Genomic DNA, 25,997 nt, shown 5'->3' on the forward strand with positions numbered 1-25,997 from the left:
AAATTTTATTAAACACCCATTATGTGCTAAGCATAGTTCTAAGTACTGGGGATATAGTGGTTTATAAAAGCCTATAGTTTAGGACCAGAAAGACTTTAAACAAATAATCATAGAAATGTATATAAAAACACAAAGCTATATAAGAATCATTAAGGAATATTTAAGGTTGAGAAGACATTGGAACAGAAGGACCTGAATTAGATGGGCTGGGGGCAGGATTAGGGTCCTAACAAAGACTTCTCTGAGGAGCTAACGTCAAAACTGAGCCCCGATGGGAAAAAAAAATACATACTATGAAGGTGGGGGGTATTTCAGGGAGAGGAAAAGTTGAATGTCAGATCTCTAGGATAGAAAACACTTGACAGATTATAAGATACCCAATTTAAAAACCTATGCATTCATATATTACATTAAGTGGGGAAAAGGATGTTACTACATATCAGGTTTTGGTTTTATATAATAGGAATAGGAGGATAAATATAGCAGATCCCTTCCATGGAATAGCTTAGTTGCAAAGATAAATTGCATGATAAAGACATAAACAAGAATGCCTTGGGAACAGAAGAGAGAGCAACTAAGGCATCATAAAGGAGTTCCTGGTTGAGCTGAGTTGAGTTGAGTGAAGGATGAGGATTTCATGCGGCACAGAAGTGGGAAAGCACTTTCCCAGCAGAAGGAATAGTATGTGTAAAAGGCACAAAGATGAGAGAACGATGTAGCCTCAGAGAAGTGTGTGGGGGCCACCTGTTAGAGAAGGGGCTAGTAGTTAGGTTATGGCCAGACTACAAATGGTTTTGTAAATCCTGCTGAGAAGTTTGGACTTTCCAGTCTTAGCCAGGGGCAGATATTGGGGGTGTTAGTCAGAAGAAAAATATTTAAGAGGTGATTGTGGTAGGTGTATAGGGTTTGGAATTATAAAATGGTGGCAGGTTGAGAAATGAAGAGACTTTTGTCATATTCCAAGCGAGAGACAATAAGCTTCTCAACTAACCCAATGGCAGTGTGATTGGAGAGGATGGGGCAGGTTCGAGAATATTTTGTGTTTAAGAGCTGCTGGCCATGCTAAGGGTAAAGAGAGAATGTATAAATATAAATACCTCGTGGTAACCCAGAACTCTAAGATACTTCGGAAATCTGCCTCTTCCTCTGATTGCTATCTGATAAAATATTATCTCTCTCTTTATATATACATGTATGTCTATGTATATATGTCTCTGTGTGTGTGTATATATATATGCATATATACATAGAGTGGCAGACAATATTTTATTTATGTCTATATATACATTTATATGTCTATATCTATTGAACGATTTTTTAATCTATTTATCTTAAAGGACCACAATTTGAAGTGCTCGTAGTTGTGCACTGAACAATCTGCAGAACCATATGAAGGGTTGTATCCCACCACCATCAATGAAGAGAACCGATGCATGAATTATTGGCAGGGCTGGGGACCCCTTGTGTCTGCAGATGTGACTAAAACACACTGTGCTATTTGTCATCTTTTAGACTTGTGTGAGTCCTATCATTTTCTGGCAGTAATTTTGATACTTTGGATAAGTATTTGGATTGTACATTTTTGTGTTTACCTGTATAACCATATGGGTAGAGAGATACATAGATACATAGATTGACACATAGATTCATAGATACTTAGATTCATTTGCCACAGATAAGTTATCTGCAAATGGAACCAAGGTCTCCTGTCAAAATATGTAGAAGCATTTATTTATTTTCAAGTGCTCCTTTCTTCAAAAAATTGTCATGCTAACAAAGGGAGGGCCGTAAGAGTATTGCCAAATTCAATTCAGATTTAAAATTAAATTAGAAGCCTTGAGAGCCGCCTTTGGTGAGTAGCATGCCCTGGAGAAACAAAGACTCCGAAGATGGGCTCCTCCCTCAGTGGTGTGCATTGTGCTGGGGAAGCAACTGGAATGAGGTGGTTTCCTTCATTGTGGTTAAGTGCTGTGAGCGAAGAAACACTGGGAGATCATTCAAAGCAGAGGAAACAGAATATGCAAACATAAATACTGTGTTCCGGGCCTTGATAAGATGTTAAAACAAAGAAGCAGCTTAACCTGATGGAAAGAATTCTGCCATTTACTGGCCATGTCCTTTTGGGGAATTTACTTAACCCTCCCCTTGCCTCAATTTTTTTTTTTCATTTTTCATAGTGAGAATATTTGTTTTATTTATTTCATAATTTGTGAAGAAACCATAAGATAATATATGTGCAAGCAATTTGAAAACAAGCATTATGTATTAATATACATTAGTGCATCGTACATATTAATAATAAGGATATCATAATTGAGAAAAGAAAGAACTTTTCTTTCTCTCAGTTTACTCGCTGTGCTTCCTTTCTTCCTGGTATCCACACCCTTGATGCTATACTTATCTTTCCTCCTTTGAGAAAGTAGCAGGGTCCTTCTGGAAGAGCCAGGGGGGCAGTCAGCACTGCATGGGGCTTGGTGGGAATGTGTGGAGTAACTCTGCAATTCCACTCCAGGAACCTGCCCCCTAATGGGTGACATTGACTGAGCACCTGGAGAATGAAGAGGTCATGCTAAATATCCATGGAATTTTACAAATATATATTAAGCCAGGACCCCTTGAACTATCAGATGCAACACAGCATGTACAGAACTGATGATTCTGAACTGGGGGTTGTGTTGGGAGATCTGTCCCTGGGCATCACATGTACTAAATTATCCTCTACTAACCTGACTGTACAACCCCCTCCCCCGAGCTATGTCTACCCTAACACCAGCACCAGGGAGACTCCTGGGTCTAGAGAAAGAACTTCAGAGGGCCAACATATCCAGCTAAAGCAGACATTATTCTGAGAATATTGTGGAAGATGCACTGAAGTTGTTGCTTTATAAAAGTGAAAAAAGTATCAACATTTCTAAGCCCAGAACTATTTTTTAACAAGCTAGAAAATACTGAAAAACAAGTAGTACAGTTTTCTCATGAGAATGCAGTGTAGTTAGAATGCACACTGTTTTTTCCCAGTGTGTATTTGGGTAAAATATGTGCAATGAAATTTCAGGCCAAATCCTAATGCAGAAATAATCCAAAATATGGCAGATTTATAAGCTAGGCAATTTTTATTTATTTGCTAATATGGATTCCCTTAAGAAGTCAAATGTTCTACATGTTACTTATGGCTTCTTCTTGAAAAGACTTACCTCTAAGGTCTCAGCAGCATAAAACTCCCGGCTGCAGAGTTGTCTGAATCAAGCATCAGCCATAATTCTCCTTTGCCACTGACTCTGGGTGGTTCGGAACCTACCAGTACTCTACCTGTTTGGTAATTAATAATTCATAATTAAACTGGCAGTTTGAATAAATCAGCATAGCCGTAGGCTCAGAGTCTCCTCTCTTGCCATCCTTCAGAGAATCTGAAACATAACAGAGAAGAAAGGTTTAGGTATTTGAAATCCTCCGTTAAAAGCTTTGACCTCCTGCCCCCAATCCCACCCCGTAGTTTTTTGGGTCTGTTCCATCCGTTCTTTGGATCTTTCTTTCAAAGAGGAATTAAGCAGGACCCTTGTCAGCCTTGTGCTAGACACTGAGGAAATAGAGATGCATGTGACTCCACCCTTATCCTCGAGCAACTAACTCTAGGTAAAAAGACAGGCATGAAAAAATCTGCCGTGATACCTCATGCTCAGTGGTATCTGCGTGGAAAGTTCGGACAAATAGAGTAGGAGAGAGAGGTGATTCTCTTCTCAGGATCTGGGGAGAAGTGAGGGAAAACTGCAGAGGGGAGGTGATCTTTGAGGTCCCTTGAGTGATGAGTCATATCTTTTCAGGTAGGAAATGAAGAAAAGAAGAGGAAAACAAAGCAATGGAAGTGCTTCTGCTTTTGCCATGTTCCACGGAGAGCCGGGGTTGAGCCTAGCAGTGCACAGTGTTAATGGCCACCTCGTTGTCAAATCAAGCAATCTGAACATTATTATTGAGAATAATACTTATCATAAAAGCATGCTATGCAAATATTTATAGACTAATACCTCCGTTTGAGTGCAAAGAATCATTCTCATGTATTTCTTTTCTCCTTTGTTTCTTTACAGTTCCTCCCCAGATCATGAATATCTCCTCAGACATCACTGTGAATGAGGGAAGCAGTGTGACCCTGCTGTGTCTTGCTATTGGCAGACCAGAGCCAACTGTGACATGGAGACACCTGTCAGTCAAGGGTAAGGCCTTCACCTTTGGGAATTTTTCAGAGGTATTCTATTATTCTATTGAAGAATTTGTTCTAAAGCACAACAAAACTTTGGGAATCAGAAAGCAATGCTGTATTTGTAACATAGTAATGTAAAAGCAAATAGGCCACATGCATCAGTCACTGAGCATTCCATTCCAAAAAAAAAAAGGATTTATAAAGAGAAAATGTACTGAATTATTTTCTCAGTCCTTTTTATAACCATAGAAAACTTCTGTTTTCCCAACCAGGAAGAACAGAGGTGCCATTACTTCAAAGATACTAATTTCTCAAGGTGGAGATGCATGGGTCAGTTGGTCATTTGCCCTTTCTTTAAGAAGAGTGCTAGAAGGCTAGAATGCCCATTGTAAATGTTGGTGTTACTGTGCATCCTTGAGAAAAAAGATCTCCTCACTCAGTACTTTCAGACCATTTCCCCAGAGCCACACCTATTTGACCTATACATCAATAGTCCACCTGAGTGGAAGAAAGATGATGGAAAAGGTGAAGTACACCTAGCATGCATGTATTGGGCACTCAGTGGTTGGCATTAAACGTCAGTGATAATCGTCTCCACCTTTGTAGGAAGGGAACCAAAAGAACAGTGGGCCCTATCCCTTTGGAACTAAAACTTACTCCAAGTTGAACTTGAAGAGATGGGCACAGAGTCACTTGGTATATTTATACATTCCTAGAAACTATGATTAATTCTGGAAATTATACAAGAAACAAATGCTCCCTCAAGCATCAGAAAATACACACATGAATTTCAGTGAAATAGGAGAATGTGTGGAGTATGCCTGTGCATGATGTAAAAATAACCTAGATCTAGAGGAAAACATAGGAACACATCTTGGTAACCTTGAGATAGAGAAAGTTTTGCTAGGACATCAAAGGCCCTTACCATAAAAGAAGAAAACATGAATACGTTTGGCTTTGTATTATTTTCTCACAGATGCTGTAACAAAGTACTACAAATGGCATGGCTTAAACAACAGAAATGTATTTCCTTGTAGTTCTGGAGGCTAGATGTCCATGATCGAGGGAAGGTAGGGTTGGTTCCTTTTGAGGGCTGTGAGGGAGAACCTGCCTGATGCAAATCCATTAGCTTCTCGTGGTTGGCTGGCGGGCTTTAGTGTTTCTTGGCTTGCAGATGTATCACCCTGATTCCTGCCTTCATTATCACATGGACTTCTCCATATGTGCTGTCTTTGTGTCAAATTTTCCCTTTTTATAGGGACACCAACATATCGGATTAGGGCCCACCTTAATGACCTCATCCGATCTTGGTAAACTTGTAAAGACCCTATTTCCAAATAGGGTCACATTCTGAGGCACTAGGGTTAGAACTTCAGGGTATCTCTTTTGGGGGGAGGTGGGGGAATGCAATTCAATTCATAATGGCTTCATCAAATTTAAAAACACCATTAAGTGTAAATGAAAAGACAAGCCATAGACTGGGAGAAACATTTGCCATTCATAAATCTGACAAAGAATTTGGGGTTTTGTCTGGGTTATGTTTGGGCTTCATTTGGGTTATATGAAGAATTGTTACAACATAATTCTAACAACCCATCTTGAAATGAACAAAACATTTGAACAGACAATTCACATAAGAAGATATATGAATAAAAAATAAGCACATGAAAATATGCGCAATATATTTTCCATAGAAAGGAAAACTCAGTCATAATGAAACACCACTACACAATTGCCAACTGTCAAACTTAAAAACAACAAGAACAACAACAACAAACCCTGACAATATCAAGTGTTGCCAAGTGTGTGGAGCAACTGAAACTCTTACACATTAGCTCTGGGACTATAAAATGCTATAAGCACTATGGAAAACAGTTTGGCACTTTGTTATAGAGTTAAACATACACTTAACATATGACCCAGAAATTCTGCTCCTGAGTGTTCACCAAAGATAAATGAAAATGTCTGTCTACAAATATACATTGTACATAAATGTTCATAGCAGCTTCACTTGTAATCGCCTCAAACTAGAAATAACCTCAAACCTTCAACAATTAAATAGATGAATTGTGTATTTATCTATTTTTAAACATTTAAAAATGACTTCTCAGCAAGTAAAAGGAACAAATCATTGCCGCATGTAACAAAATGGACAATTCCCGAAAACAGGCTGAGCAAAAGAAGCAAGACACAAAAATACCTACTGCATGATTTGATAGGCAAAACTAATTCATTGTGACTGAAATCAAGTCAGTGGTTACCTGAAGTAAGGATTTGGGGAGATGTGACTAAAGGGGCACACGGGAATTTTTTCAGGTGATGGAAATGTTTTAGATCTTGAATGTGGTGCTGGTTATGTTGCCGCTTACGTAAGTCAAAATGGTAAACTATACAGTAAAAATGGGAACATTTTATTGTATGTAAATTAAAATCTCAATGAAATTTTTAAAATATACACATAGAGATATGGGATATACTGACCTGAAGATTTGCCCCTAATCTGTAACATAATTTATATAAGCAGTACTTCCTAGATGAGAGTTTGGACTTGTTACTAGGAGCACCATTTAAGGGAAAACTTAAATGGTCTCATGTCCTCCATGTAAACAGAGATGCATATGGCAACCCCAGCCTTGTTGCAGGAAAAGATAATGCTAATAAATCCTCTGAACATTCTTTGTATACAGATCTCAGATATTGAAACACAAAATGTCTATATTATAAAATAATGTTAACAAGAATGTTAAACTATACATGAGGGACATCACAAAGCCCAACTTTAATGTAAATGGGCAGTAGCTTATGTTCCCAAAGACATAAGGCCCATGGGAATTTTGCTTGAAGTGAGGGATAATTTTGGATTTATATTACATACAAAACTATGTCTAAACATCAGACCAATTTCTATGTATTTGGTAAATTCAGAGGTTTTTATAAATGCTTGAAATCACAAAATGCATTTATTTGATCCTGAATGCATAGTTCTCTGAGCCTAGAAATCTTTTTTTTTTTTAATTAGGTTAAGCACCATACATTACATCATTAGTTTGTGATGTAGTGATCCATGATTCATTGTTTGCATATAACACCCAATGCTCCATGCAGAACGTGCCCTCTTTAATACCCATCACCAGGCTAACCCATCCTCCCACCCCATTCCCCTATAAAACCCTCAGTTTGTTTCTTGGAGTCCATAGTCTCTCATGGTTTGTCTCCCCCTCCGATTGAAAGGCATTTCGACTTAGTGTAAGTGTTTTTAAACAATACCTTCTAATGGTACACTGGTAAGTTTTCCCTCTTAAAATAAGGGAAATTCATCCATATTCTCAATCTTTTATACAACTTAATAGTTACAATTCAGCCTCAAAAAAGCTCAGAAAACCCTACATTTAAATGATTCCTCTGCTCTTCAAATCTCCCAGGCTATGATCTACTTTCAGTTGCCTTTTGCCTTTTTCATAGCTTTGGCCTTCACTTTGCTGTCTTTCCTTCCCCCCATTGTCTTTCTCCTCCTCTTTCAAAGACATTTAAATATTTTAAACTCAAAGCATTGTTTTCCAAATTTGAAAAGCTTTGGAACCTGGAAAGTTGGCAAGTTTAAAATGTGCATCTGCAGAGTGACTACCATTATTTATTTTTAGAAGGCTATTCCTTCTCACTTAGAGTTGAGGAGGCTCTGGGAAGTTGTTTTAAAGGTTTAGAAGAGCAGCCAATAAAACTTGAACATCAAAAAGCATTTTTAGAACAATTTGCTGGTTAATTCAGCATGCAAGAACAGGAAATAAAAGTTGCAATGACATTTCCATTGAAATTTCAATAGGATTACATTGGAGAATTTAGCTCACTGGACAGCCTTGTTCCCAAAATGCTAATAACATAAGATTTGAAATCTCTTGGTTAAATTTAGGGATCTGTATAACAAAGTGAATAAACAAACTTTAATTTAGAAATAGAATATTTTAATAAGCAGATTATTAAAGATTAAGAATAGTGGTAATGCTTATAGTTTAAAAAGACAGACCAATGCTTATAGTTTAAAAAGACAGACCAAGGGGCGCCTGGGTGGCTCAGTCGTTAGGCATCTGCCTTCGGCTCAGGTCATGATCCCGGGGTCCTGGGATCAAGCCCCGCATTGGGCTCCCTGCTCGGCGGGAAGCCTGCTTCTCCCTCTCCGGCTCCCCCTGTTTGTGTTCCCTCTCTCGCTGTCTCTCTCTCTGTCAAAAAATAAATAAAAATCTTTAAATAAAAAAATAAATAAAATAAAATAAAATAAAATAGACAGACCAAACACATGCCGCCAATCCCTAGAAATTATAGGAAAAAGGTAAAAGCTAATGATCCAATAAATCCATTATCACACTAGAGAAAAATAATGGTAAGCCTGCATGGATCAGAAACAATATGGAATCTCTGAAATATAAAAAGTAAATAGATGTAATGAAGAGAAAAAAAAGAAAAAAACAGCTCCATATGATCTATACCTGAAATGATATATAGTTGAAAAAGGAAGGATTTTAGATCTTGGTATACTGGTAAATGTTTAAAATTGATTGGGACCAAGAATGGGAAGGCAGAAGAGCCCTGGTAGCATTTGCCAATTTCCATGGTGCAAATATTCCCATCATTGCCACTTTCTTGGGAACCCCTTTGAAATAACTATGTATTTTCGGCCCATTTTCACTTGAAAATAAACAAACAAACCCAAAACCAGTCCTTCCTATGAAAGTAGGGTGGAATTTTTGAAACAAATAATCCAGATCCCACATGTGGATTCAAAGTCTCCCCAGCATTTTGGTTCTCCAGACTAGGATATCTAACTGGAGATCTCTTGACTCCCAGTTTCCTTTGCAATGTTGACAGGTATGAAGATTCCCAGAAACTAGGTTTGCCAGGAGGACATCTGCCTCACCTCCAAGGAAAACTCAAGATTGTTACAGGATCATGATTATTAAGCATTGTGAGCATCTCAAAGAAAAGTGCTGTGTAAACATACATTCGGGGGTTTTGCAATTGACATGCAAACCACTGAGCATTTGACCATGTATTTATTTAGCTTCAGATATAAAAAGTTATATTTAATTTGTTTTCAGGAGCAGATAATGGGTTTTTTAAAAAACATATTTATGTGGATTTGCTAGAGAATACAGCACTTGTTTAATAGCCTTCACGCACATAGAAATCTGTTCTGAGTGACCTACAGCTTAGGAATTAAAATAATGATGGAATCACAGGCTGCAGCCTCAAAGAATTTTCCCTCCAAAAGAGTGGGCAGGTCCCAAAACAGCCAGACGAAGTGGATTGGCAAGTGGCCAGTGTGTTAGGAACACACTGCGAAACAGGTGGGTTCCAAGGATGATTTTCTTTTCCCCTCCTGAAGGACAAGAGAAGGGGCACTGGGCCAGCAATCATTGGAAGGCTCATGAATGTAAAACCATGAATAATGCGGAAACTAAGCTGCACTTGAATAATGTGAAACCAAAGTTTCTTCGTTTCTTAAACCGAAGTTGCACAGATGGGTGTGACAGAGGACACAGCACAGGCTGTTGTGTTCTAAGGAGTGTTGTCGTTCCCTCTTACAATGACTTTGGAATCCACTAGAATGTGTTACACACCTGGCCCCATTTCCAATGACGTATTTGGAAAGGCCAGATGTTCTGGGAAAATAATAAATTCTTCTTTTCTGTTTCCTCTCCATGGAGATTTTAAGATGACAGCTATTCACCTGTGAGTGAGTTGCTCCTACAATCTACTCATACACAGTAATACCTCAGGGAGCAAGCGAATGAGTTATTTCACAGAAGTGAATTTTCCAGGTAACCGAAGCTGACTCCTTTATCATTGACTTGAGTCATTTTTAATGGAAACATTTTAAAAATGTATTATGTTCTCCTCTGTTTCCTTGAGTACAGTGAGTGCTATTTGGCCTCATCTTTACAATGTAACATCAGCATCATGCATATCAATTGTATCTTAGCATTTAGAGACTGTGATAACCAGGAATAGGGCCCTAAAATATTGTTTAAATTCTTGTGTCTGTTTTTTATAGTTCCGGTATTTTTCCTTCCTTCTCTCCAAATGACTACTTGTCAGTTCTTCCTAAAGTCAGCATACTAGCCTTTTGGCAGCCACATTCCTTCTGATTATTTACTTCTACTTTGTCATGAGCAAGAATCTATATAACCAAGTTGATTAGCCCTGAATACGAACATAGTGGCGGGAGAGAAACTTCTCGGAGGAAAGGGCATGAGCATTCATGAATGTGATAAACGACACTGCAGATAACTGTTCTGGGGAAAATCCTGCTTGGCTTTTGTTTTAGATATATGAGTTTCCTAGATGAGTGAATTGCATGTAAGCTAAGAGAGCTAAGACTCGTGAAATCATTTCCCATGGTTCTGACCTTGTTGGGCAGCTCTTTTCTATGTTCTATTCACTTTGCTAAATGTTGAGGTCACAAAATATATTAGTCTAAGACTGTTTCTACTACAGCCCTAAGTTTTTTTTTTTGTTTTTTTTTTTTAAGATTTTATTTATTTATTTGAGAGAGAGAGACACAGCGAGAGAGGGAACACAAGCAAGGAGAGCAGGAGAGGGAGATGCAGGCTCCCAGCTTAGCAGGGAGCCCGATGCGGGGCTCAATCCCAGGACCCTGGGATCATGACCCGAGCCGAAGGCAGACGCCCAACAGACTGAGCCGTCCAGGCGCCCCTACAGCCCTTAGTTTTCATGTGAGAAATTCCTAGGAAAAATGTCTTGAAAAAATTTGCCGGGCGCCTGGGTGGCTCAGTTGGTTAAGCGACTGCCTTCAGCTCAGGTCATGATCCTGGAGTCCCGGGATCGAGTCCTGCATCGGGCTCCCTGCTGAGCAGGGAGCCTGCTTCTCCCTCTGACCCTTCCCCCTCTCATGTGCTCTCTGTCTCTCTCATTCTCTCTGTCTCAAATAAATAAATAAAATCTTAAAAAAAATAAAATAAAATAAAAAATAAAAAAAAATTTGCCAAGTTCTTAACATTCCAAATAAAAGGAACGCTAGTCTGTACTCGTGTGTAGATGTCAATCCCTGTGGCTGGAGGTTTTATCTGAGACTGAACATGCGCTTCAGATTCTTACAGACCTGAAATGAAGTCTGGCCCAAGCGGTTTACATTCTGAGTTACTTTAGGAAAGCCACTTCCTCTGTCAGATCTCCTAGACTGCAAAAGGGGGCCATTTCAACTCATTTAATGCCCTAGTAGCCCTGAGAGAAAAGTGCTCATATTCATTACTCTACCTTTTTTTTTTTTTTAAAGATTTTCTTTATTTATTTGACAGAGAGAGACAACGAGAGAGGGAACACAAGCAGGGGGAGTGGGAGAGGGAGAAGCAGGCTTCCCGCGGAGCCAGGAGCCCGACGCGGGGCTCGATCCCAGGACCCTGGGATCATGACCTGAGCCGAAGGCAGACGCTTAATGACTGAGCCACTCAGGCGCCCCGATTACTATACCTTTTTTATTGTTTATAATTATTCCTATTATTTTGCCTATTCCTACCTCTTATCCCTTGACAGTCTTGGGTCATTTGTTAGTGATTCAGTGTCCCTCTTGTCCACGTGAGAATTCAGAATGACATAATTTTATTTGTAATAGCTAAACTTGGAAACAACCCAAATATCCTTCAGTGGGTGAATGGTTAAACAAACTGAGGTACATGCACACCATGGGATGCTTTTTAGCAATAAAAAGCAATGAATTCGAAATGCACTCAAAAACTCGGATGGACCTTAGTATATTACACCAAATGAAAAGAGTCCGTCTCCAAAGGTTGCATCCTGATGATACTACTGTTATAACATTCTCAAAATGGCAAAATTATAAAGATGCACCACAGATGAGTGGTTGCCAGAGGTTTGGGCAGGGAAGGGGAAGGAATACCATGAGGGAGTTGCTTTGCAGTGATGAAATGTCAAAGAATTATATGCAAAGACAATAGCAGGGAGTGCCTGTAAAACCTGGTGAAATTTTAGCAAGTTCCACAGTATAGTTAATTGTATTGTGCCCATATCAGTAACCTAGTTTGGATAATGTACTTTATTATATAAGATGCCATCACTGGGGAAGCCGGTCACAAGCACATGGGACCTCTATTATTTTTGCAACTTCTTGTGAATCAATAATTATTTTAAAATAAAAAGTTAAAAAAATAGAAATGATAAGTAAAATGTGTAGTTTTCCAACATGCTTATATAGGAATTTATTATTTATAAAATATTGCCACATGCATCATTTCAAGTGAGTTTACAGCAACTCTCTCATACAGGCCAGCAGGAATATTTACCTATTCCACAGGTATGGAAAAGACTTGGAAAGGTTGAGTAATGGCCAATGGCTCTCAGCTCAATAAGGTGGTGGGTATATGAAAGGGGCCTAGTTCCCGTTGTTTAAGTCTAGAGCTCTTTATACTGTACAAAATGGTGCCCATGACTTGTGGTTGGAACAGGTACAATATAACATGATATATTTTATCAAATTCTGCTTGTTATCTGGGGAACCCAAGAGTGCTCACTCACTAGCTTTGAGCATCACCCATGCTCTTATATTTCCCTCCCTAACTCCACACCTATCTTCTTATATGTAGGCACTTTCTAGCTACCACTCAGTATTGTTCTAAGGAAAGCACAGCCTCCAAATGAAACCCACATTCATGCTATTGTTGGCTGTAGGTCCCTGTTGTTTCTCTGCTTCAATTAAAATCAACCCGCTGAGACCTACCAACGTCATTTCTCTCCTAAGCCATCTTAGGTACATGTTCCAGCCACTAATAAGAATTGTCTATTAGTTGACCCTCTGCATCATCCAGTCATGCTACTACTTCTTTGTCCCTCTCCAAGGCAGCCAGGATCCTTGTTTCTAATCTGAAGTCGTGTTTTGAGCCTAATTAATCCCCAGGGTGTGAGAAAGAGGTGTCTGAGATGAGAAATCAAGGTTATACAGATCTTGCTCAGTGGAACAGTTATGGGCAAACAAGCTGTTCCTCTCACATTTTTGCAAAGCAAATTTATGTTCACTAACTTTGGTTCTTGTTGTAAATGAGAAGTGTATGAAGGTCTAGCAATGCGCTTTTCACCATATGGGTACCCATATGTTTTCCCCCTTTGCTTGCGTACATTTTTGCTTTGGCATGCACATATGCTTGTATTTTTGCAACTTAACAATATTAAAACTAATCCCATTTATGCTCCTTTTGGGTGAGTTGATTGAGTCATAAATTCCTGAGAATCTCTTCCTTGGGAGGCTGAAGTTCTTTTGTGTGAGCAAGGGGAGGGCATGGTAAGCCATCTTGGCAGACAGACGCAGGCAGCCAACATCGTTGTATAGCTCATGTCGCTCATGGCCCTGACCCCGGAGCACTAGGAAGTGTGAGATCATAAGGCCTGGGTAGTGTCCCTCTGTTTTCCTTCCTACGAGGGAAAGCACTCACTATGAAATAGACAATAATTCCCTAGGATTGGTTCTCTTCCTAAGGTAGAGGGTGAAATAACTCACCTTAGAGCAAACAACCACGATGCCATGAGTTCTTGATATGTAACTATGCTTAATACTACTCACACTCCTCACACTGAGTTGAGAAACTATATATTGGAAGAAATATATTGGAGAAACTATATATTGGGCAGCAGGGAATTAGGCTTGCTGTGAAGTAATGTTTAGCCTCTTTGCAGGGCCTTTTTAGATTATAAAAATAAGAATGGATATTAACATGTATCATACCAAGTGGAAAACTCAACTAATTCAAATGTAAAATTGGAATTGGAAATGCTGTTTGATGTCTTTTGTAAGGCCGTTGCTATTTTTATCTGCTCACGAATTCATTCATTCATTTGATGTGTTAAGAATGTTCATTTGTTCTTATAGCAACAATGGTGTGTACAATAGACATGATTCCTGCTCTTATGAAGCTTATAGTCTAGTCAGGGATAGTCATTAATCAGATCATCAAGAATATATAAGTTCTAGGAGGCTCAGTCGGTTAAGCTGCTCCCTTCGGCTCAGGTCATGATCCTGGGGTCCTGGGATTGAGCCCCGCATCGGGCTCCCCACTCAGCGGGAAGCCTGCTTCTCCCTCTCCCTCTGCCTGCCTCTCTGCCTACTTGTTCTCTCTCTCTCTGTCAAATAAATGAATAAAATCTTAAAAAAAAAAAAAAGAATATATAAGTTCTAGAGGGGAGGGGGGTGAGGGGATGGGTTAGCCCAGTGATGGGTATTAAGGAGGGCATGTACTGCATGGAGCACTGGGTGTTATACGCAAACAATGAATCGTGGATCACTGCATCAAAAACTAATGATGTATTGTATGGTGACTAACATAATAAAATAAAATTTAAAAAAAAGAATATGTAAGTTCAAAGTGTGGTAACTGCTGTGACAATGGGCAGCAGGGTGGTGTGAGCTAGTTTAGGCTGAATTTCTCCTGAGATAGTGATGCTTGAGCTGACATAGAAAGATGAATGAAAGTTAACTAGGGACAGGGACAGGGAAATGTGTATGTGTTGGGGCTGGGCTGTATAGAAACTTTCCAGGTAAGGGAGAACAGCATATGCAAATGCCCTGAGGTGAGAGGGAGCGTGGCTCTTCGAGAAACAAAAGAACTGTGTCATGAATGTGTAGAAAGCTGGAGAGACAATGGTCTGAGAATAGGTAGTTAGGGGCCAGATCACACAGAGCCCTTCAAAGTTTGGTCTTTATTCGAAGAGCACTAGAAAGTACAAAGAAAGTTGCAAGTACAAGAGCTGAGAAATCAGATGTTCATGTATTGGATTTAACTAGGAACATTTCATTTCCGATCTACTCATTTTCTATGTAAATCTGGCAAACCACTAAACCTCTGTCTCAATTTCCCCACCTATAAACCAGAAAGGAATTAGTAATTATATGCTCCCCTTATGGAGGAAGAGAGAATGGAATTTGATAGTATCTACTCCAAATACTTTTTAGATTATGGTATAAGAATGGATATTAACATGTATCATAGCAAGCAAAAAGCCCAACTAACTCAAAAGTAAAATTAGAATTGGAAAGGCATCCAGTGCTGCCTGCCATCCGTTGTAAAGCCTTGTCTATGCGATTGCTGTATCATATTATGCTATTGAAATCAGTCGGGCACTAATAAAATTGAGACCCGCTTTACAAGTTCTGTAGATCTAATTGGCCTCAGCAGTGGGTCCACAGTGACTCTTCTTGCTGAATAGAAATCCTAGGCTTCAGTAGAAAATAATAAGCAGCCTGGTTCCACACTAACAAACTGCAGCCCCCTCTGGCGATAATGTGTTTAGAGACTGAACTCCTTCATCTGGCCAGATGTTGAAGGAACCTCAGAGGTTTCTACCTTACCTCCTGGATGAGCACCCTTGAGAGTAGATTCAAAGGACTTTCAGGGCTAGCCATGTATCCTTTCAGTCCTTGATATGACATTTTTTCCCAGCCATTTACATCTTCTTCTAAAACCCTCTACATCTCTAGGGCAAAAGTTCCTACAAAGCACCTTGTCTCATTCAAGCTATCTTAAGTTGGGTTTCTATCACTTACAGCCAAAGTAGTTCTCATTAAATCCACCGTGTGATGTGTAAAGCAGTGTAAGTCCCAGCTGTAAACCTAGTGTGGGGTTTAGGAGAGGTGTGTAAACGTAACATTGCCGTGCAATATGGTTAGAACCAAACCACCTCTGAGAAAGTCTCTTTTGTATATGAAAGAGAGGGACGGGGCTGCCTGGGGTCCCGATTAACTTTGTAAGCCCACTGTCTTTTTCATAGGTTGGAGAAGACCCTGATTGTTGATCAAAGAGCTCTGGGTGGGTTGCCGAGGGGATTCCACACCCACATCAGCTAGGATCAGGCCAAAACAGACACATGGACCCTGGCCGTGAATTCTGTAGCAGTCAACACCAGGAGGTCATATCACCTCCTCAGTACATTCAAGTGCCCAACATTCATTCAAGCATCATAGGGTGTGTTAAGTGCGCTCCTTTCCTCCTGTCGCCTTTCTCAAAGCATCTGCCATCCTAGGCTTCCGACTGTGCTGGGTTTTATCTCCTTCATGATGGAGGCCGAAGTATGAAATGGTGATAGTGGGGAGACATTCTTTCCTCCCACCTGTTTAAAGGTAGTGACCATGCTTAATGAGCAGCCTCTCTTTGTGTGAGATTCAGAGGAGGGAGGGGAAGGAGAAGGAAAACAGGCAGTTGCTTGGAGGATTTTAATTGGAGTGGGGCCCTTCAAGTCTTGCGAATGTTCCAGCCTCTGAGAGGAAATATCCACTGGACATAAGCAGGATCAAGGGGAACTGATCTCATTAAGCAAAAGTAGTTGATTGTCCCTTTGAATCTGGGCTTCCCAGCTGGAGGCAGTGATTGACTCACACACAGAGGAGAACTGGAGTTGAGTCCTGAGGAGGTGAGGGAATCTGACCTCCCTCAGAACACCTGAAGCATAGACCAAGGGCCCCCACTCTGCCCCTCCTGGTGGCCTGCAAAGCCTCATTAGTCAAAGCGACAATCACAGAAGGCTTTTCTGCCTTTTCTTTATGCTCTTGCTCCCCACCCCCACTTCCCCTTATTTCTTTCTTATCCTATCAATGGTTTCTCCACTCCAGAACCATTTATTGGTGAGAGTAACCCCCCTGGGGCACTGGAAGTGGTTTGTTTTTAATGATACTCTGGATGATTTTGCTTCCTAAGAGAAATGTTTATAAAGTACCCGATCTAATCAGAATGAGCAGCCCTCTGCTTTCCCAGTTCTCTTTCTTTCCCCGCCAGCTTTGCTCCCCTCACCTTTGTTCTCCACACCATTGGCACCGGGAAATGCTTTCTTCTCGGGCCTCTCGAGGGTTCCACACTGCTCCACTGAGCCTATGCGTATTTGTCCCTGAACAACTGGAACAAGATGCAGTAATTACATCTGCAGTGAAGGTTTGCTTCCCTTAAGGGCGGTAAGGACGTTGCCCGCACTGCTAATGAAGAAATGAGCTTTCCTTTCAGAGCCTGGGGGTGGAGGGGGAGTGCTGCAAGGAGCTCTGGGACGTCACGCAGCAAGATATTTGGAGCTTCATCTTCCTGAGCCAGGCTGTACCCCAGTGCACTCATCCCTTCCCTTCCTCAGCACCCTTCTCTTAAGCTTCTTACTCCTGACTCAGCTCCAAACTGCCCAGGACACTCCAGATATGTTTTCAGAAGTATTTCCTGTCCCAGGGGCATGAAAACAGTGGGAACAAAGGCAGGTTGGCCATAACACTTTGAGGGATAATTTGAGAATCTTCTGTATTTCCATCACCTCTGGTTCTGCCCAAAGTGTAACGTACCCAGAAGTCTCAGGTGCCACCTCTACCTGGAGCCCAGACCCTCCAGTTGCTAGCAAGAACCCGAAAAGAGGACAGGGAGATAGCATCTGTGCTGATGCGTGGGGCTGGGCTGCATCTCCCTGTCTCCTGGTGTTGCTAACTCAAATCACCTGACCTGTGTGCTCCCCTTCTCTGCCTTCATTCTTAAGACCTATTGATCCTTCCTGCTTTGTTTTGCTGTACTTCCCCCATGGCTATTTCTGATCATCCGTACCTGCCAAACTTCCCATCCTTGCTGGACTCTCTGGACTTCTCATGGTTTGCATGCTTTGACTGTAAGTTTCAATCCCATAAAAAACCGCAGTGACACTGTCATCATTGCCTACATTTTTATTACCGATGATGTCCCTTAAATTTACTGGGTTACCACTTTGACTTAATCACATTTGGCTTTCACAAAGGTCTGTCAAAATGCAGACAGAAAAATAAGATAAAGTAATAAAATAAAATGATAAAAAAATAAAATAATAGAACATAAACACAATACAAATGAAAAGCCAGGGATTAGGAATACACATTTTACAGAGGAGGAAACAGAAGCCTGGTTAAATTGATTGCAGCTGGAAATAATATTCTTTTTTTTTCTTTTTTTATTATGTTATGTTAATCACCATACATTACGTCATTAGTTTTTGATGTAGTGTTCCATGATTCATTGTTTGCGTATAACACCCAGTGCTCCATGCAGAACGTGCCCTCCTTAATACCCATCGCCAGGCTAACCCATCCCCCCACCCCCCTCCCCTCTAGAACCCTGTTTGTTTTTCAGAGTCCATAGTCTCTCATGGTTCTTTAAATTATTTATTCATGCACTCATTCAACCATTCAAGAAAGAATTAGCGGGTGCCAATTACATGTCAGGTACTGTGCTTGACAATGGGGTTAGAAAGATAAACAGCATTATACTTTTCCTCAAGGAGCTCACATTCAGTGAGCCACAGGCATAGTAACATGTAATTACAGCACAGTGTGGTAGGTGCTTTAATAATACATTCAAAATGTTGTGCCTTCCAAGAGAGGATCATCTAACTCCAACTGGGAAATATGGGAGAATCAGGGATTGCTTCCTGGAAGAGGTGACTATTAACCTGAATCTTAAAAATTAAGAGTTAGCCAAGCAAAAAGAACAATGTGAGTGGAGTGGAAGGGAAGAGGACTATCCCAGGCAGTGGGAACAGTAAGATGAAAGACAGGGAAATGAGAACTAGCACAGAGTCTGTCGTTGGACATACAGAAGCAGTTTAGTGTTGCTGGAGCAGAAAGTGTGAAATTATTGTAACCCAGATAAAATTGTTGGATCGCTTGTAGCTGGTCCAACTATGACATTGCATTTTAAGGACATAGATTTGGTCACACTCATCAAGGGGGCGGGAAGGGGAAAGCATTCTAACATAAACTAAATCTTTACCAAAATCTCTCAAAGCGGCCCTAACATGTGTTATACAACAGATAATAAAACAGTTGAATGATGTGTTTTATTACTCTTTTCTCTACATTTCACTCCACAAAAAACACTAGGTGATCCAGATCTCTGCTTTCTTAACTAAACTATCTGGTCTCTTCTTTCAGTAGTAAATTTCCCAGCTTTCTCAGGGTAATAAATGTAGCTTTTCAACTTTTTCATTCTGCAGCTCTGCTCATTATCTTGATCAGCAAAAGCCTAAGAACCAAGAAAACATCTATACTTTGTTTTACATTTTGTGTTGTCCCCATGAAACAGATGTCAGATTAGATTTAGGTAGTGTATGAAAAGCAAATCACCAACTGCTAAGTAGACAGGGTAGAGAAGGCAAAAACGGATTTTTTATAAAGTCCGTTTTTGTTTGGTCATAATTTACATAAAATAAAATGTACCCATTTTAAGTGTAGACTGGTGAGGGTTGTTTTTTTTTTTTTCTCCCGGTATTATTAAGATATAATTGAAATTAATACAACACTGTGTAAGTTTAAGGCATATACCATAATGACTTGATATACATATTTTGTGAAACGATCACCACAGTAAGTTTAGTAACATCCATCACCTCATATTATTACAAAAGGATTTGTTTTTCCTTGTAATGAGAAATTTTAGGATTTTATTCTCAGCAGTTTTCAGTTAGACCATAGAGCAGTGTTAAGTATAGTCATCATGGTGTGCATTACATTCCTAGTGCTTATTAATCTTATAGCAGGAAAGTTGTACCTTTGACCACCTCCACCCAATTCCCCCACCTCCTAACCCCTGCCTCCGGCAACCACAACTCTGATCTCTTTTACTATGAGTTCAGCTCTATTTTAGATTCCACATATACTGGAGATCATATAGTATTTGTCTTTCTCTGTCTGATTTATTTCACTTAGCATAATGCCCTCAAGGTCCATCCATGATTAGTGAGTTTTGACAAATTTATACATCTCTAAAACCACCACCCTAATTAAGATATAGCACATTACCATCAATTCTGCAAATTCCCTTATTTTCAGACCCCAACTTTATCCCTGCCCCCAATTTGAGACAAACATTGATCTGTTTTCTGTACTAGTAAACTAGACTTTTTATGGAATTTCATACACATATACACAATATATTTATACTCTAGAAAAATATATAGCATTTATATGGTCTTAGAATATGTACTCTTTTGTTTCTGGTGGCTTTCAGTCAGCTTTTGAGTTTCCTTCATGTTGTATGCCGTTCTTTCCTTTTTATTGCTGAGTAGTATTCCATTATAGGAATATACCAATATTTGTTTACTCATTTGCCAGTTGATGGACATTTGGTTGTTTCTATTTTTTGACTATTGTGAATAAATTTGCTATGAACATTTATGAACAGATCTTGTCATGGATATTTACTTTAATTTCTCTTAGGTAAATACTTAGGGGTGGAATTTATGAGTCATATAGTAAGTTTATACTTAACTTTGCAAGAAATCGCCAAACTGCTCTCCAAAGAGAATATACTATTGTATATTCCCTTCACTATTGCATAAGAATTACAGTTGGTCCACATACTTGCTAGCATATGATATTCTGTCTTTTACATGTTATCTCTTCTAATAGGTGTATAGAGTAAAGCACATGCTGGTTTTAAGTTGCATTTCCCTGTTGATTAATGATGTTGAGAATCTTGTCAAGTACTTTTTGGCCATTTGTATATCTTCTTTTGTGAAGTGTTGGTTGCAATCTTTGACTATTCTTAATTAGGCTACCTTCTAATTACTGTGTTGTAATAGCTATTAATATATTCTAGATACAAGTCTGATGTCACATACTGAGAATACTTTCTCTTAGCCTGTGTCTTACCCTCTCATTTTCTTAATGATGCTTCTCAAAGAACCAATGTTTTTTGTCCAATTTATTAATATTTTATTATATAGATCTGGCTTTTTATTTCTCATCTAAAAATAGGATGCAATGCGGGCGCCTGGGTGGCTCAGATGGTTAAGCGTCTGCCTTCGGCTCAGGTCGTGATCCCGGGGTCCTGGGATCGAGTCCCGCATCGGGCTCCCTGCTCCTTGGGAGCCTGCTTCTCCCTCTGCCTCTCTCTCTGTCTGTCTCTCATGAATAAATAAATAAATAAATCTTTAAAAAAAAAAAATAGGATGCAATGCCAAGTTACAAGATTATCTCCTATGTATTATTATAGAAGTTTTAGAAATTTACTTTCTATTTTATTTTATTTTTTTAGGTATAAGATCCACATGAGTTCATTTATGTGCATGGTGGGAGGTCAGGTCTCAAAAAATGAGATTTATTTATTTTTTCTAAATGGCTGTCCAGTTAATTTAACACCATCTGTGGAGAACACAATTCTTTTCCTAATGAATTACCTTGGTTTCTTTGTCAAAAATCAATTGACCATTATTGGGTCTCTTTCTAGACTCTTTACTTTTTACTATTAAAATATATTCTCTCTTTATTGCCAATACCATATTGTTTTATCACTGTTGATTTATAATAATCTTATTATAATCTTAATGGTAAGATTATGGTAAGTCATAAGCTTTGTTCTTTTTCAAGTTATTGGCCAACCTGTGCCCTTTGTATTTTTATGTAATTTTAGAATCGGTTTGACATATTTACAAAAAAAAAAAAAAAAAAAAAAACTTGGTAGGATTTGGATTGGAAATACATTGAAATTGTATATCAACTTGGGGATAATTGACATCTTTACAGCATTGATTTTCCAATCCATAAATTTATTCTTCCATTTATTTAGGTCTTGTTTACTTTTTCTCAACAATATTTGATAGATTTCATTATATAGTTCCAAAAAATTTCATAGTTTTGAATGCTATTATAAAGAGTAAAATTTCACTCATTGAAAATATATAGAAATACAATTGACTGTAGTTTATTGACCTTACGTCTGTGACATTGCTAAATTTATTCATTAATTCTAGCAAATTTTTCTAGATTCCTTATGATTTTTTATATAAATGATATGTCTTCTGTGAATAAAGACATTTTTACTTCTTTGGTACCAATCATCTAGTCAGGAATGCCTTACAATTTCTTTTTCTTTCCTTATTGCACTAGCTAGATTCTCCAACAATGTAATGTTAAATATAAATGATGATAGCTGATATCCTTGTCTTGTTCTTGATTAGAAGAAAAACATTTCATTTTTCCCCATTAAGTATAATATTATTTGTAGATTTTTCACAGATGGCTTTCATCAGATTTTGTTTTGTTTTGTTTTCATTATGTGTGAATGGATGTCTCATTTTGTCAAATCATTTGTTTGCATCTACTGAGATGATTGTATAATGAATTATACTGAATGATTTTTTAAAAAGATTTTATGTATTTATTTGAGAGAGACAGTGAGCACAAGTGGGAGGGGCAGAGGGAGAGGGAGAAGCAGACTCCCCACTAAGAAGGGAGCCTGACAAGGGGGCTCCGTCCCAAGACCCTGAGATCATAACCTGACCCACAGGCAGACACTTAACTAACTAAGCCACACAGGTGCCCTTATACTGAATGATTTTTAATGCTAAACCAACTTTGCATTCCTGGGATAGACCTCATGTGGCCATGCTATACTGTACCTTTTCTGTATTAATGGATTGAATTTGCCAATACTTTGTTAAGAATTTTGCATCTGTGTTCATGAGGCTGTTGGTCTGTGATGTTATTGTCTGGTTTTGGTGTCAGGGTAATCTAGCCATATAAAATGAGTTGGAAAAAGTTTCTTTTCAGAAAGAGTTTGGGTATAATTGGTATTAGTGGTATTCAGAAGCAATATTTAATAATAGTAATGGTTAATGGGATCTGTGTCTTTTTCATCTTTGTAATAGAAATATTTCTAGTGCTTTTCTATTAGGTGTAGTGCTGGCTTCAGAGAGACATTTATTGTATTAAAGAATACTCCTCTTTCAATAAAAAACATTTTGTTCAGAAAAGGGTAAGTTTTATCAAATTACCTTTTTGACAAGTTATGGAAATAATTATATGTATTTTTCCTTTGATTAATGTGTATATAAATAATGATATGATTGGTAACATTGGAACATTCCATTTGCTAATATTTAATTTACTGTTTTTACATTAACCGTTAAAGTAAGAATGTCTATAGTTTACCACATATTTCAGAGTCTTGTCTGTAAGTATTATTTATAATACCATAGCTAAATTTATTAGTTGACTTTCCACCTTTTTATACTCTGGATCATTTTAAATAAAATAAAGAATCTATATTCCTCAACAATTTGATAGGAATTGACTATAAACTCATTCGGGTCCAGGCCTAGTTTGTGAGTTGTTCTTTGACATTATTTTCTAATATGTTATTGTTGTTGATACAAAATTTGTACCTCTTGAATTAATTTTAGAAATTTCTATGATCAAGTTTGATAAATGTTTCATAACTGTTGAGCTTATAAATATTTAAGTTAATATATGAGTACACAATATTAGGTATTATATAAACATATATACAATGTGTACCAAATTGGGCATATAGATATATACCCACACACACATGCACACTTAGTTATACATACTTTATATAGTATAAACTATTTCATAAATACCATATATGGTATAAGATAAATATTATACATATACGAGTACACAGAAAGATAATTCTATTATTCAGATTGTAGATAGCCATACCAAATCATTTGCTTCCTCAAACATTATGAAACCAAAAATAGATAATATCAGATTTTAATATAGTGTTTTCATGCATTTCTAATACCTTTTGCTTTATATATCTCATCCACAAAGTTTAAAAATAATTAAAGATTCACAATGAATTTTTCCTTTTGTCAATATAAATGACTTTTTTTGCCACTTAACGTTTTTAGTCTTGCATTTAACTTTATCTGACATTTATATTGTACTCCCTGCTTTGATTTTGTTAGTACTAAAAATACACTCGCCCATCCTTTTAAAAAAAATCATACTTGTATTATTCTGATTTAGGCGTATCTTTTGTAAACAGAACAGAAATATATTGTTTTCTTTTTCTTTCTTTAATCCAATCTCAGCTTCTATTTTTTTTTTTAATGGGAAGTGTAACCAACTTGCAGGTATTATTAAAACTGATGTGTTTGTTCCCTGTCATCTTTTTGTTTTCCCCTTTTGTTCTCTCTAGCAGTCTTCATGTTCTATACCTTGTGGTGTTTGAAACACTTTTTCTTTGCTTTTATCCTGTATAGTTTTTTGAAATGAATATATCATGTTTATTCATACTGGTACTTACATTTCAATTTCCCACAAGTGTTTTTAGCATGTGTGATTCTAATTATTCAAGCCGAGTAAAATGCTTTTTCATGTGTTCTTATTTGAGACAAAAATTGCAATGGATTCCCCTCCATCCTCACTCCTACCTTACCACTTGTGTTTCATGGATTTTATCAATATCACATTTTGAACTTGTAATCCAAGATTATGTATTGAGACATTTGTACTTTCATTTAGCTTGTTAGATTTATAACAATTCCTGAGCCTCATCTCTTTAAGTCAGATCCCCACTTAAGCCTTTCAGCAATCCCCTGCAGGTGGCATTCATTAGATTTTTCCTTAGTTTCATCTCTAAGTTGCTCAGAATACTTTTCAAGAAGTTTACCAAAAATATGGGTGAATGTTGTGTTTTCTGATTCTTGGAATATTTCTTCTTTCATGTGATAAATATTTATTGGAAACGTGTTTTGCAGCAAAAGCTGTGGTAGGTGCTGGAAATACAGTAACAAATAACATACATAACCCATACCTCAGGGAGTGTACATCTATGAAGATCTGTTTGCTGCCACCAACTGTGATTGGTATCTTTTCTGAGTATATAATCCAAAGGTCACATTCTTTTTTTTTTTTTTAAAGATTTTATTTATTTATTTGACAGAGAGAGACAGTGAGAGAGGGAACACAAGCAGGCAGAGTAGGAGAGGGAGAAGCAGGCTCCCAAGGAGCAGAGAGCCCGATGCGGGGCTCGATCCCAGGACTCTGGGATCATGACCTGAGCCGAAGGCAGACGCTTAACGACTGAGCCACCCAGGCGCCCCCAAAGGTCACATTCTTTATCCTCAAAACTCCTGTAGTTACTCCTCCCTTGTGTTTGGCATTTAGTGAGAAAGTAGAGCACTCTAAAACCTGATTTTCTGATTTCTGTAACTTTTTGAGTCATTCATTTACTTCTTAAAGGAATGAAGATACTCCTTTCTTTATCTCTGGGTTTAAAACTCTTTCCAGAAGTGTGGGATTGTCTCTCACAATCGACCTTCTCCCCTAGCATGTGATGATGGCATCATTACATACACACAAGCTTTTCTGCAGCTCAAAAAAGTGAGTCTCTATTAAGTACTTATTGTTGGTTCTGGGTAATTTCTTCTGAGGAAACTTAATTGTACATGTGTTGGCTCTTCATTTTTTCCCCTTCGTATCAGTCATTTCTCTTTCTCTATCTCTCTCTCTCTCTCTCAATAAATTTCTTGATTTGTTTTTTCCTGTGTATGCTGGGATAGCTTCTCAGCTTTGGTCTTCATATTGATTTGATTTCTTGAAGTTTCACATCTAATATGTTTTACTTCTGATGTAGATTTAAAATGTAATGTTGATTTCAGTCCCCTTGCTTGTTCTCCTTTTCTACCTAACTGGACTCTCCAGTTCATCTTGTTACCTTTTCTTCTCAGATTTTCTCAGATCTATTCCAGCTTGCTTCCTTAAGTCTTTTCAGGGAGAGAGGTCATCTTTCTTGCTTTTTTTGAGGTTGTCAGATAGTCTTTTAAATTTTTTATTAGGGTCCTGGAAGTCAAATTTTTAATGTGATAAAATATACATAGCATAACACTTAACCACTTTGACCCTTTTTAAGTGCATAGTTCAGTTGCATTAAGTAAATTCACATTGTCTTTCAATGGAAGTGATTTTTTTAACTATGCTTTTCCTGGAATTTTTCTGAGTGGTCTTTTTTTTTTTTTTTCTTTTTCTACAGTATTTTCTCAATAC

General features: G+C 38.2%; 1 protein-coding gene across 3 annotated transcripts in view; it reads left to right on the forward strand.

The window, feature by feature from the left end:
- Positions 1-25,997, forward strand: part of OPCML (opioid binding protein/cell adhesion molecule like) — a 491,212-nt gene that overhangs the window by 389,103 nt on the left and 76,112 nt on the right. For all 3 annotated transcript variants that reach the window (XM_064577212.1, XM_054512191.1, XM_064577213.1), the window contains exon 3: positions 4,083-4,208. In XM_064577212.1, coding sequence (XP_064433282.1) covers positions 4,083-4,208 — 126 coding nt within the window. The remainder of the gene's footprint in view (positions 1-4,082; positions 4,209-25,997) is intronic.

This window comes from Mirounga angustirostris, unplaced genomic scaffold, assembly GCF_029215605.1.
Source record: "Mirounga angustirostris isolate CCGP_5_RB_7025 unplaced genomic scaffold, mMirAng1.0.hap1 SCAF_13, whole genome shotgun sequence".
In the NCBI taxonomy this organism is placed as follows: Eukaryota; Metazoa; Chordata; class Mammalia; order Carnivora; family Phocidae; genus Mirounga; species Mirounga angustirostris.